The sequence below is a fragment of the Acanthaster planci genome, linkage group LG06, assembly GCF_054643075.1.
Source record: "Acanthaster planci isolate LZ-2023a linkage group LG06, COTS_SCS, whole genome shotgun sequence".
In the NCBI taxonomy this organism is placed as follows: domain Eukaryota; kingdom Metazoa; phylum Echinodermata; class Asteroidea; order Valvatida; family Acanthasteridae; genus Acanthaster; species Acanthaster planci.
In genome coordinates, this window is record NC_141782.1 from 21,354,941 (window position 1) to 21,368,240 (window position 13,300).

Here is a 13,300-nt window from a genome sequence, read left to right on the forward strand (position 1 = left end):
ACCAGTTCTGAGGTGTGATTGTTAGTGATGCGGATAGTTTGAATGACTTTTTGTTTCTCTTGCGGTGTTTTTCAATTTTTTTTTGTGAGTTGTTACTTTGAGGAAACTTTGAAGCTAGAGGTTATTTCATCTGAGTATTGAAGTACTGGCTATGCAGTGCATTTTCCGTAGATCAACCCTGAGTTTCCTTAAAAGTTTGCAAGCCTCTTTAATGATTTTTTAAACAATATTAATTCCTCGCACCCTCTTTTAGCATTTTCAAGAGTTCTGCACACTTTAGCAAATACTTACTCTAATAAGATTTGCAACATCACTAATGCCAAATGCAGTGTAGTTTGCAAGCTTTTTCAACATTACGTGATCCTGCATGTCACAACTTCAAGTAATCAAAAAAAATTCACAATAATGTAACAGTTATGGTGTCCTGCCATCTTGAAGTTTTGCCAGATTATTTAAGACTTGGGACACTGATTCACACTTTCTCTAGTTCTGACTCTATTCAGCTTTGTTCTCTCCCAACCAGTTGTATATTGGGCAGAGAACTTGGTTGATAAGTACTGGACTATAACACAATTTCTGTTTGCGTGTATCAACAGTGAAACTTCAGATGATTTTTGATGATGATGTTTTTTCCACGTGACCCGAGACTTTTATCATGGTTGCGTCTGTGGTTGTTTTCATGCTGGTTCACGTCTGTTTCAGGTGCTAAAATAGCCATTTTAATTGGCCAATTCTCGTGCCTTTTTTTAATGCCTTGCTTTAACGCTTGCATGATGCTACAGGAGTTGCCCTTACCAACCGCTGAGCCCACACCGGTAAATTTACTCACATTACCAACTCCATTCTTGCTATTCAAGTCAAAACATTCCAAATTATTGCTAAACCGAAGAGCTTGTAGATTAAAAATGATTGTTTTTGTACATTAAGGAAGATAAGAAAGCACCTTTTGTTTTTAGACATTGCCTGGTAATGCACGTAGTCAGGTATGAACCTTTTCTATGTACATGTACATCATAGAGATAGACATTGCTGCATTCCAGGTATAGAGAAGAAGCTTCTTATCCTTCATACTCCAGCTTTCGGCATTTCTTACCCCAACGTTTAGCAGCATTTTGCATAAATTAGGACTCTAAGCTTTAACACAACCATTCATAAACTTGAAATTGTCTTAAGAGGTGGCTCATAGCTGTTGTTATTCTTGTAAATTAATTTCCATGATTATGTATCTATAAACACTGCTTCTCTCTACAAGCATAATTTCATTATTTCTCTCCAGTCATGAATAGCCTAGTGTTTGTGAGCCCCAATCCCTCTATTTTGACACTTGCTCTCAAAGGGCTCAGCAAGGATGCAGAAACCATCCATCCCGATTCATAAATGTAATCACAAAAGATAAAGCAGTTGCTTTAAAGTAAGAAACGGTGCATAACTTGTGAATTTTATATTTTAAAATTTGATATGGTAAAATGCATTCCCGTTTGAAACCATGTCATCTGTCATTCAGTTGTAACCTTCTGACTTGAAAATCTTCAATGTAGGAGAAAGAAAGGACACCCATCCTCACCCCAGAGCCAGAAGACACAGGCACACCCAAGGCTTCCCTCTTGGACAAGTTCAACATTGACATCGCCCCGACGCCTAAAGACATCCCAGATCAGGAGCAAACTCCCACCCCACCTCATACCCCGACCCCAGAGCCCAAGCCCGAGACCCCCAAAGAGACACCCAAGCCGCCCCCAAAGCCCAAGGTGCAGAAGCTGCCTAAGCCGGTAGTGAAGGTCGTCCCACCCAAGCCTGCCACGCCCAGTCCACCTCCACCTCCTACGCCCTCACCCCCTAGGCCCCCCACGCCCCTGCCTTCATTCATCTCGCAGTTCAAAGGAGCAGACTGGTTTGAGGAGTACTTCCCAAATGCAACCAACAAGGTGACGTGTTATGCCATGTCCAGCTGTTCTTTCATAATTATGAAAGATTTCTCAAAGCTGCTTTGAATGCCAGTATCTTACTAGATAATTATGCACATCAGTTGGAGGGGATTTAAACTTTTTTTGACATTTTGAACTCTTTAAATCCTTAAATTGTAAAACCGTGCTGTTTGTCAAATTTTACTATCAATCAATCAACATTCATGTCCATACTGCTATAATTTGATATAACAAATTAACAAACGATTCATGAAAAATGTTATTGAAAATACACATGTAGAAAAGTAAATCAAAAGAACACTAAAGACATTATTTTGTGCCAATCTTTATGCAAATGCAAATTAGTGGAAGTTTTATTATTAAATGCTCAAAGTGCTCATCGCAGAAGTTTAATGTCCCCGTTGTAATTGGTGAATTTTACCGTGAATATGAAAGATTGAAATATTATGCACTTCAGTCAAATCTTCACCTCACCAAAAGTCACTGTTGGGGATGTGGTTTGGGGAATTTTTCCATGGAAACAGATGTGCTGGTTATACTAAAGATGCTTGTTCAAAGGCCTGATGTTTAATCCTAGCATTGAGAAAAACCCAGTCATGCTTAGAAGTCAAGTCTTCCTGACTTCGGTCTTTTGACACAATTCAGTAGTTTCCAGTTATAATTCTTATCCTTTTTTTTGTTATTGACCTTCTTTTTGGACTTGTAGACATTCCCTAAACCCTGGACGGTCACCGCCTTCGTCACCATGCTCCTCCGCCTGCTCAAAATCGCAGACTACGCCATGAAGACGCCCATCTTGGAAGCCATCATCATGCTGCACCAGCAGGACTCGCTGGCCACCACCAAGGTGGTGGTAGACACGTTGATGGGGGTTCTGAACAAGAGCAGCCCTCCGACTTGCCAGGATGAGGACGAAAAGGTTTGTGGCTTCAGTACAGAGGATTTGTGGTAAAACCATGGACAAATATTTCTTTGTGAGTGTTTGGGGATGGATCTTTATGAGAAAATTAATGGCATTAACCCCAACTATGCAATAATTGATCCTACAACTTCATCATAATTTCTGCAAACCTGTGAAGGTTATTTTAAACTCTTGATATTTTGATCAATATGCATTGTGTACTCTGATAATCATACAGTTTTTCATAGTGGTACCTCAGACTTTCCATGGATTGCTTGTTTTCCATCTTACTGCCGTCTCTTTGGTCGATTTGGGGCAGAGGTTCACTGCAGAACAAGAAAAGCAGTAGCTCTTAAAGACCAGACAGTGTTCTAATCAGGAGTTTAATCCGCTTTTACAATATTGTCTGATCCTCTGTTCACTGAAACTACCGAGAGGACTCCTTTTGTACATCTAAAGTACATTGTAATCATTGTTTTAATTAGCATAATTGTCCAAGTTGTGCAGCAGTCGTATTTGACCCCTTCGCTACAGAGGACTGCTACTACCACACCGTTGTGTGAGGATTAGTGCATACCACACATACAGTCTATTCACCATGCAGCTGCTGGTTCAATGGGGCCTGCTGCTGGACAAAGCCCTCCATTCAGGGCATACCACAAGGGTTAAAAAAATTAAAAACATAGTGCAGCTTTTGTTTTTCACCTATTCTGGTACCAGGGTTCCTGTGGCTTGGAAAAGACATGAAAAGGTCTTCGAAATTTGTTTTTATTTTCCAGGCCTGGAAAAGTCATGGAATTTTGTAAAAATGACTTTAGTCATGGAATTTTTAAACACTCTGTGTGATTTCTATTATAAGAAATAAGTGCATAAAATGTGTGATTTTATTCGCAAGGTTAAAAGTCCAAATACGTGTAGTCCAAGAAATTGCATTGTTAGGTCATGGATTTTCATAATTTGGTCATGGAAAAGTCATGGAAAAGTCATGGAATGTAACTGTCCTGTAGGTACAGGAACCCCGTGGTACAAATCCTGTGTAATAATTTCTTGGGAAGAGGATGGTTGCTAGCATACCCCCAACCCCCCATGAGCCTAGACTGATGCCAGACACTACATCCAAAGCAACCTGTGTGATTCATTATGAATACTTTACTTCATAGCCGACATAAGCCCTCTTGTCTAATGTGTCATTCCTTCCCCTCGCCCATCCTCCCACCAGGGATTCATCCTGATGGCCTTGAAGGCCTTGCAGGCCATGAGCAATCCAGACACCGAAATGATCGTGGAGCTCATTGTTCAATTCCTGGAGGGCGATAAAGAAGTCAGGTCAGTTTGTAAAGCTTAGGTAGTTGTGAAGACGGCGATAGATCTGGGCCCAATTTCACGGAGCTGCTTCACGGTTAACAGAAATGTCCTGCTTACTTTAGCAGAAAAATTTGCAAACCTTAAGCACTAATTCATAGCGGTGCCTGGCATAGTTGTGTTAACGGTTGTGCACACACTGAGATTGCTATTGGTACCTAAGGTTAAGCTACTTTTTCCTTTGAAGTTAGCATGCCTTTACTTACTGCTTATGGTCTCCATGAAATACGCTGAGCCTCTGTAAGCATAAAATTCTGTGCTTAGCAGTGCCATGAAATTGGCCCCTGGCCTCAACAACACAATTCGGTTAACAAAGTGTGAATCTTGGGTGTTCTGATAAACCTGCACCAGGGTTTTTAGGTTAGAAACGTGAATGCAACAAGTGACAGTTGTCAAAGAGAGGAAGAAGTCCAGTACAAGATCCAACAAACCGTCTTGATCTCCTTGTCCAACTGGCTGCTGACAGTTATGAGGTTGCAAACCATCGCAGGGCCCAGTAGTGACATTGTTCACTGTTCTGCCGTTACTTGCCCAGTTCAGCAAGATCCCGTATAAACCTTCCACATCTGTCACACTTTGTTGGATCCATCAGGATTAGGGTTAGATGTTTATACCCAAGGATGAACATCCAAGACTAACTGTACTTTGTTGGACAGGGAGTTGGTGCATGACATCTTCCTGGTGCTAGGCCTTCAGGACATGCACAATTACTTCTTCAAGGAGTTAGACAGCTGGGATGTTTGGAGTGTGGATGAGGAAAATCGAAAGAAGGAGCTGAATGCGATGGCCAGGCGCTGGTTGGAGAAGTGGCTCACACTCTTCAAGGTAGGAAAGAAACAGAGACAGTCAAATACTAGGCTATTATAACTTACATAGTATGTAGATATAAGGACCTACAAATTGACAATCTGCATAGGTGAATATATCTGTGCAGGTGAATATATCTGCATAGGTGAATATATCTGAATAGGTGAATATATCTGAATAGGTGAATATATCTGCATGGGTGAATATATCTGAATAGGTGAATATGTCTGTGTAGGTGAATATATCTGTGCAGGTGAATATATCTGCATAGGTGAATATATCTGAATAGGTGAGTATATCTGCATAGGCGAGTATGTCTGTGTAGGTGAATATATCTGAATAGGTGAATATGTCTGTGTAGGTGAATATATCTGAATAGGTGAATATGTCTGTGTAGGTGAATATATCTGAATAGGTGAGCATATCTGCATAGGTGAGTATGTCTGTGTAGGTGAATATATCTGAATAGGTGAATATGTCTGTGTAGGTGAATATATCTGAATAGGTGAATATGTCTGCATGGGTGAATATATCTGAATAGGTGAGCATATCTGCATAGGTGAATATGTCTGTGTAGGTGAATATATCTGCGTAGGTGAATATATCTGAATAGGTGAGCATATCTGCATAGGTGAGTATGTCTGTGTAGGTGAATATATCTGAATAGGTGAATATGTCTGTGTAGGTGAACATATCATCCTTAATTTTATTCAACTAACCACCAGACAGTGCAAATTCTGGGCATTTTTATGGCAATTTAACCAGTTGACGTCAGATTTTCTTACCCGAACAAGCTGATGGGGGCTGATTTTTTACATTCAAGTTCTTCAACCTCGCAATTGTGCTTTGACCCAACAAAGCATGACTTGTTAATATGTCAAGCGCAGAAATGAAAAAAATTCTTAAAACATAATGAGTGTACGCGTCCTCCATGGATCGAATAAGGAAAACTTTGTGTGTTTACATGTCATCGAGTGTCGAGTGGTTAACCCCCTGACGCTGGGATGTTTTTCTGAAAGCCGACTCTGAGAATTCCAGCCTCGCTTGGCCACAAAGGCCACCTGCCAAACCGCAAATTCTCGGTTTGTGGCCCTGCGTGCTCTGCACGCTTTGATTTACACACTGAAAAGGCTGATTGTTCGGTGGCATGCGGCTCTACTCACGCTTCCACATTCCCGTTGCCTCTTTTCAAAGTGGGGACTATTGTGAAGCTGGTGATTATGATGCAAATTTGGTCTTTTCATTTCTTGGCAACACACAAAAGGCCAATCACCATATATACAAGAGCCAGGGTCTGCCTTCTTTCACCATGTTCGCTCGAGGGCTGAGGGATCTCAATTTTTACTACGTCTCTCACTGCTTCCCGGCGCGAAGGGGTTAAGATGCATACTATCACGCATCATTGTTTTATCAACTAAGTCTTGCTGCTTATCATTACAATATCTCTTTTTAAACAGTGACCAACTTAAAAATGTAATTTTCCCAAGAGTTTAGTTGCACACTGCATAGCGAAAAGTGTCCCTTCTTGAAATTGGCGACAAACTGAGCCAGAATTCTAACCACTCCTTATTGGCATCATACCATCCCCCCCCCAGAGTCACCTGCGCAAGACAATCGAACAGCTCAAGAAAGGTAAAGTGGCTGGCAACATCCAGCGTCGCCAAGCAACCAAGGTCACTCCACCGTCTGAGTCACCGACCAAGGGAATACTGAAGAACAAGGGGGATCAGGTACTGTGAGCGGAATAATATCAACAGCCTGATGGCATGCAATGTGCCATGTCCTTCATTTTATGTGAACATTGATTTTTATTGGATATACTTTGCTTTCTGTGAACATATTGTAGCGTCGTTGGGTCCGGCCGGTAAGGGCGCCAGCTCGGACCCGCATGGAGCTAGCTGGCTGCCCCCGCTGGTGTGCGAACGGCCTGCGGTTTTCCGGCCTCACGCCTGCGCAGTCCCCGCCTAGACACCTCGTGTCTAGAGCTTGTGTACGAAAAACAAGTTTTGTTGACGTCGGGAAAATAAACAGAGGTTTCTTGCCCGGAACGGTGATTTGTGGTTGACTGTGCTTCTGTGACAGCGTCAGAGCCCAATAAGCAGGACACGCTACAATATGTTTGGAACTTGAAATACTCATCCAGAATACTACTAATAGGCAAAACTACTTTTTTGACATATGATGCGATCTTCGTTTGATGCACTTATTGATTGTCTGGGATCTTTTATTATCACATTTTCTTGATCAGGGGGATGGCTCCAAGCCAACTTCCTCAAAGTCCGAGACTCGATCAGAGTTCTCCCATGGCAACAGTGACTCACCAGTAACCGAGAGCTTCTTGCAGTCACAGCAGTTAACAGGTATTACCATGGTAACCCAAACCAATTATTATTGATCGTCTCTGTAATTTTAGTGACATTCCACAAGAGGGCAGTACAAATTCACGTTGTTTGAGACTTTCTCACCGTGACTTTCAAAATTCATAATTTTCTATTTTTAAATACATTTTTGGATGAAGGCTTCTTTAGGACAAAAACATTCATTTTTATCAACCAGTAGTTCAGCAACATTCACGGAAAACTTTCAAAGCTTTAAAATGTACATGAAGGTTCACAAGTTGGTTCCTGTTTGTACTTCGTAGTTTCTTTTGCTTGATATTTCTGCAGTCACCTTTGACATGCCCCCTGACCTCAGTACCGTGGAGAACGCCCAGCCCATGGAGGCCATCAACTACTTCGTGGAGATGGAACTGGAGAAATACATGGAGAGGATGCGGCTGGCCGCAGCACGAGAGCAAGCAAATAAGGAGGAACCAGAGGATAAGAAGAACACCGTGCTGGTACTACCTAAGATAAGAAGGTGGGTCAAAGGTTATTGAATGTGGAGGGGGAGGGGTGAATTGGTAGATGGAGGAGGGTGTGTACATGGAGAGGATGCGGCTGGCCGCAGCACGAGAGCAAGCAAATGACAAGGAACCAGAGGGTAAGAAGCACACAGAGCTATTACTGCTTGAGGTGAACAGATTTATCAAAGATGATGAGAGAAAGGGACAAATATGAGCTAAGGGATAAGGAGAGATTCGGCATTCTGGTGTCACCCGACTTGGTGAAGTAAGTGTTGCTCTGTGGAGGGAGACAGGAGTTGCTTCCATCAAAAGTTGTTCTATCTTAAGTAGTCCAAGGTGAGCATTGAGTTTCTTCACTTTGAAGCCATCTTCAAGAGACAGATTCCCTGTTCATCAGAATTTCACCAAGTGTGAATTTTTGAGTTTATAAATGTCATGGTTTGTCTCATTCCTGGCTTCCCTCATCAGTGGATCTGCGCAGTCGTTGGTTGGAAGGTATCTCAGCAACCCACTTCCAGGATTTTTGTGCTCAACTAACATGCATTTGCTGCCACCCTTTGCCAAAGGAGAGTCTCAAACCTCTTACATCTTTCAGTTTTCTGTCAGGACTGCCAGCCGTTCCGGTTTGGAACACTTTCTGGACAGAGACAGGTTCTACCAAGTATTCATAAACTGGAAATGTTTCCTGCATACGTTGAATTGGGAAAGCCCGACTGGGGAACATGCTTATAAAACCTTGCTTCTTTCTGAATGGGAATGCACGGTATACTGAATGGAACCGTTAGAATTTGAAGTTTGAGACACCCCTTAACTTACAGATTTGGTTGCAGAGTCTTCACAGATGTGCTGTCTCCATCCGTGTGAATTGTTATATCACTCTCTTTTTGCCCTCAGTGTTTGCATATTAAGTGATTTACTGTTTGCTGTTATAAACCTTATGTCCGTTCACGATCATGACATACATAGTAAGTATGTGATCACTGATCAAGGAATTAACCCTAAGAGCAAGTCTTGCACTCACCTCCGAGACAGATTTCTCTGTCTTTCTACCCTGTTTTGTGATGGTCATCGTAACATTTAAGCAAACACTTGCTCTGGCCGAAATAAAAGCCGAAGGTTACTGCTGCCTTAAACCAGCATTGGGTATGCATGTAAATTAAAAGCTCCATAGTGTTTCGAAGTGCCAGCTTATCTCAATTAATTAGACAGACTTAGAGAGGAGATTTAGCTTTTGTTTTAGAATCATAATCACAGTCCACGACTGCAGAGATGAGTAATGTGTTGTTCAAAGCTGCTAATGTGACAGAAACTGATAAAGCATGTAGGAAAATAGTGGCAGAGGAAACTTGAATGAGCTAATCTCTTTTTGATAAATTCTGCTTATTGTTGATAGTTTGCCGTGTACAACTGGTGTTCCAGGCTAAAGCTTTTGTCTGTGAGGTTGTTACACAGTTTTGATTGTTACACACTCTGTTCATTCACGCCAAGTTACATGTATTGGGCCACTTGCTTCTCACACAGTTCACAGTTTTGCCATTTGTAGTGTACTAATTCTGAGAGGAATTTGTTACTTTACTGAGCAGTTTTTTGTTTATTGACAAGTAGTCAGTGTTGCTGTGATTCTTGTAAGTGTAAACATGCACACATTGTGGCTTTTAATGTTGTGCAGAGCATTCAACTGTGTGGTAATTTGACTTCAAGGATTAATTATTTGAGTTCTTGTTAACTGTTCAGAGAAAGCTCAGATGAAGGAGATCTTGACAGCAGGTGAACAGTCCATTTTTTTCTCACATTGTTTTTATAAAACATTTTGACCTCTAGTGCCTTCTGAGAACTACTGTACCTTCAAAACAAAGACATTTTACATTATATATAACTTAACCTGATATTGATCATTACTGTTGTCAACATGCAAATCTCAAAATATTACTTTTAAGAATGATCTTTCACAGGATGCAGCTGAGGAGGATTGGGTTATTTTTCTAACAGAGATCAGTTTGAAAGAGCTCATTTTTAATCAAAATGGTGTTGCGAATCTTGAAACAAATTTAAATGTTGCCCATATTTTAACCGATTAAATTGATGGCCCGCTGTAGTTAATGTTGCCAACTTAAAGGAGTGATTACATCAGGAAGATTGTCAAAAAACTCTCTCTTCAGAAACTAATATTTATTGCATATAAAATTTTCATCTCTCTCCGGCATGTCTCCAGCTTTTTCCTGGACTCCAAGATAAGGTATTCTTCAACTTTTCAACTAGTGTTCAGCTTTCCAAGGCACTGTTATAATTCTCTTTCATTAACTGTGCTCCAAACTGCTTTACCTCAAGACCAAAGACCTCTGTGAAGCCGGTTTATGTCCAGCAGACTCAGAGAATACACCTGTCAGCATTGCACATGGTTTTCTAGCCTGCAAACTGTGGATGTCACCTACAGTTTCAAATAGAAATCAATCACAACTAGACCCTCTTCTGGACTGTTCCACTGTACTGCACCACTTGGGTGTACCTCTCCCGACCCTAGTGATTTGGAATTCAAAATCTAATTGCGATAACACATTTTGCTGTACATATTCAGTGGTAAGAAGTAACTTATCTGGAACTGTTTGAGCAAGAATGGCATCTTTTGGCCGCCATAAATTGGTGTGTTGTATTTGACTTGCACTGATCTGTCTAGATGAATCATTGTAAATATTAACTCACTTGTGCCAATTTGCATATTTGAGTCCTGGTTTTAAGTATCCAAGGTAGTAATAGCCATAATAGGCGTTAAATCATAGAGCACAGAACTGTAAGTCTAAGACTTGTCAAGCACCTTCTTAGACAGCGCACATTTAGACTGATTGATTCTGGACAGTTCTTGGGGTACGTCCAAGACCGTTATTACAACATAAAAGACTTGCTTATCCGAGGATCCACCATCATATCTGCCTTGGAAGCAAAGCCCAGGGCCAACCAAGACTGGCACCCTAGGAACCTTTTATAATTTCTGGACTCCATGGACTTCAAGTCTACCTGTACTTCAGCTGTTTTTGCCTGACACTATCATCTAACCTCAACTCTGAAAACTTGGAGTTACTAATGTGCTTTTGTGTCGTTCAGAGTTGTCATATTCAATGCGTATACAGCTTCACAGAAAATAACATAAACCGTGTTATAACTCATATTCATATTTTGCCATTTTCTATCCTAAAGCCTTTCAGGGGAACACAAGACACCAAGGTATATCATGTTTGAAAGATCTTCATGGTCAAAGTTTAAGTTCACTTTTGTGTGTTCTTATCAAAACTTACATTAAATTACTTTATTATTTCTCTTTTTCAAGTTACAATAAACGTAAATTTTCCACAAAGTTTGATATTCAGTAAGGTTTGATTCAACAAATTATCTTCTCACAGCCAAGCATATTCCAGTTATGTCTTCAGTACAAAGTACAACCTTAAAAATGGTGTCATTTAACTGGTTTTGATTTCATAGGATTTATATGTCCTCCTTTTCTTGCTTTCATTGCAACTTTAGCGAACTTTGGGACGAACTGCAGAGGTAGATATTTGTTTTGACGCTAGTGTCTCACTGGTTTTCAGAATCAATCATTTCAAGAGCTATTATAATTGTTATTCCAATTGCCAATACACGCTCTCGATTTATTCACCTGTTCACGTTTCTGACTGAAATCAGCTAATTTATTCTAGCACCCTAAAGATAACATGTCTACATTGTTTGAAAGGAAACTGAACCTCTGAAACTATTGTTGCAGGAAGTAATTGTCTACAAAGAGTGAAGCTGTTATATTTATCAGCAAAAGGGACTCTGCTAAGTTAGCTTTGTAACTTTGTCGTTTTGTGGATGAGTGCAGTAACAATTTAAACAAGATTTTACTCATCACTGAAGTGATTAATTTTTTTTTTTTTTGCTAATTTGTTGGCTGCAAAGGATGAAGAAGAAAAAGCGAACACCAGAGAGGTAAACTGAAACCATTTCACCAAGTTATTGAAAACTTAACGACAGGGAGCAATATGGCCGTTTCACAATAGTGCACCACCAAGAGTTTGCAACGCGTTGGCCAATCACAATGCGCAACATTTGTCGACCCAATGCGCATTTGGAAAGGGTCGACAAATTTCGGGGGTTATGATTGGCCAATGCATTGGAAACTCTTGTTGGCGCACTATTGTGAATCGCCCGTATTCCTAAGTTGAAAACATCAAGAAAGAATAGGAGAAACGATATGTATGGTTTTGTTGCATTCATGTAGCTGGAAGCAAACTATTTTTCCACTACAGTATACATACTTGCACAGTGTACTAATGGCAACCTTTACAGCCATCAAGATTTTCATTAATTTCTTTCCATTTTATTTATACCCATTTTCATTTGGCCATGCTTCCCTCCTAGAATCAGGAAAAGGTAAAGGCAGTTTTTTGTGCTGATTTAAAAAAAAAAAAATGAGTTCTGTTTACCAATGTCGCGTGCAGTTGGATATTGACATTAATACTCGTTTTTCCCAGATTTGGCTTCAAATATGTAATGTAGTCTGTCATAGAGTGTTTATCATAGGTTTGTCAAATAAGAACGTTCTGTATTTGGCTGTTTAGTGTGTCAGATTTTCCCATCTGTAATCACCTCTTCTGTTTCTGACAGTGACATAATTGTGAGGAATTTTCACTGCCAGCCCTTGCGGGCATGTGGAATTCCACCTACAAACTGACTTGTTTATCTTTTTGCAAACAGCTGATTTTTCATTACTGGTCAAAATGACACTCTCTTCAGAATATAACAATCTTCAGCCACAGGGTGTGATGTCAAAAGAAAATCCAGGAAACAATTTGTTAAAGTTGGAATATGTGAAAGTATAGTTTGACTTTGCAACAAGAATATTTCATGTTTGCCTGCAAAGTCACGTCCACATTTGCTCCAAATACAAACCAGTCCTTCTGATCAGCTCGTTAACTTAATTAGTATCATTACTGACGATCAGGTCTTTCTTGTATTTTTGTCTTTGTCCTACAGTAAACCAAGCCTGGTGCGTCTAGGCGAAACTCACACCAGTCACTGCAGACCGCACAGAGAGACAACGTATGAAGCTGGTAAGTTCTGAGAACAGGTTGGCCATGATAGCTGCAAAAGCTGGTGCTCTCACAACAAGAGAAAAATGCTGAATTTTTTTTCTCTGCAAGTTTTCTTCCAAATGGTGGTATCAAACTGCAAGCAATTATAGATCCCCAATGATGAAAAAGTTTTCCATTGTAATGTTTGTTCTGTTATTATTGGCTCCGGGTAGTGTTGTAATCAAGACTTTTTAAGACCATCACAAGACCCCACAATATCATCACTAGACCAACATAAGACTTAACATTTATTCAACTGAACTGCAACAAAGCATTTGTCATTTCTAACCCTGTTTACTTGTGACTGGTCTTATGCGAGGTCTTGTGATGATCTTGACTATAACACTGTTTAGGG

The 13,300-nt window shown here is 40.4% G+C and overlaps 1 protein-coding gene across 8 annotated transcripts in view; it reads left to right on the forward strand.

Annotated features, from left to right (window-relative positions):
• LOC110987861 (WD repeat-containing protein 97-like) overlaps positions 1-13,300 on the forward strand; it is a 30,882-nt gene that overhangs the window by 16,079 nt on the left and 1,503 nt on the right. For 4 of the 8 annotated variants that reach the window (XM_087138164.1, XM_087138167.1, XM_087138165.1 and 1 more), the window contains 15 exons: positions 783-815; positions 1,539-1,925; positions 2,632-2,844; positions 4,046-4,152; positions 4,845-5,013; positions 6,591-6,725; positions 7,244-7,355; positions 7,662-7,854; positions 8,309-8,335; positions 9,575-9,607; positions 10,053-10,076; positions 11,033-11,059; positions 11,357-11,380; positions 11,771-11,800; positions 12,848-12,924. In XM_087138164.1, the coding sequence (XP_086994290.1) occupies positions 783-815; positions 1,539-1,925; positions 2,632-2,844; positions 4,046-4,152; positions 4,845-5,013; positions 6,591-6,725; positions 7,244-7,355; positions 7,662-7,854; positions 8,309-8,335; positions 9,575-9,607; positions 10,053-10,076; positions 11,033-11,059; positions 11,357-11,380; positions 11,771-11,800; positions 12,848-12,924 (1,591 nt within the window). The remainder of the gene's footprint in view (positions 1-782; positions 816-1,538; positions 1,926-2,631; positions 2,845-4,045; positions 4,153-4,844; positions 5,014-6,590; positions 6,726-7,243; positions 7,356-7,661; positions 7,855-8,308; positions 8,336-9,574; positions 9,608-10,052; positions 10,077-11,032; positions 11,060-11,356; positions 11,381-11,770; positions 11,801-12,847; positions 12,925-13,300) is intronic. The other 4 variants (XM_087138168.1, XM_087138169.1, XM_087138170.1 and 1 more) reach the window with 2 other exon arrangements.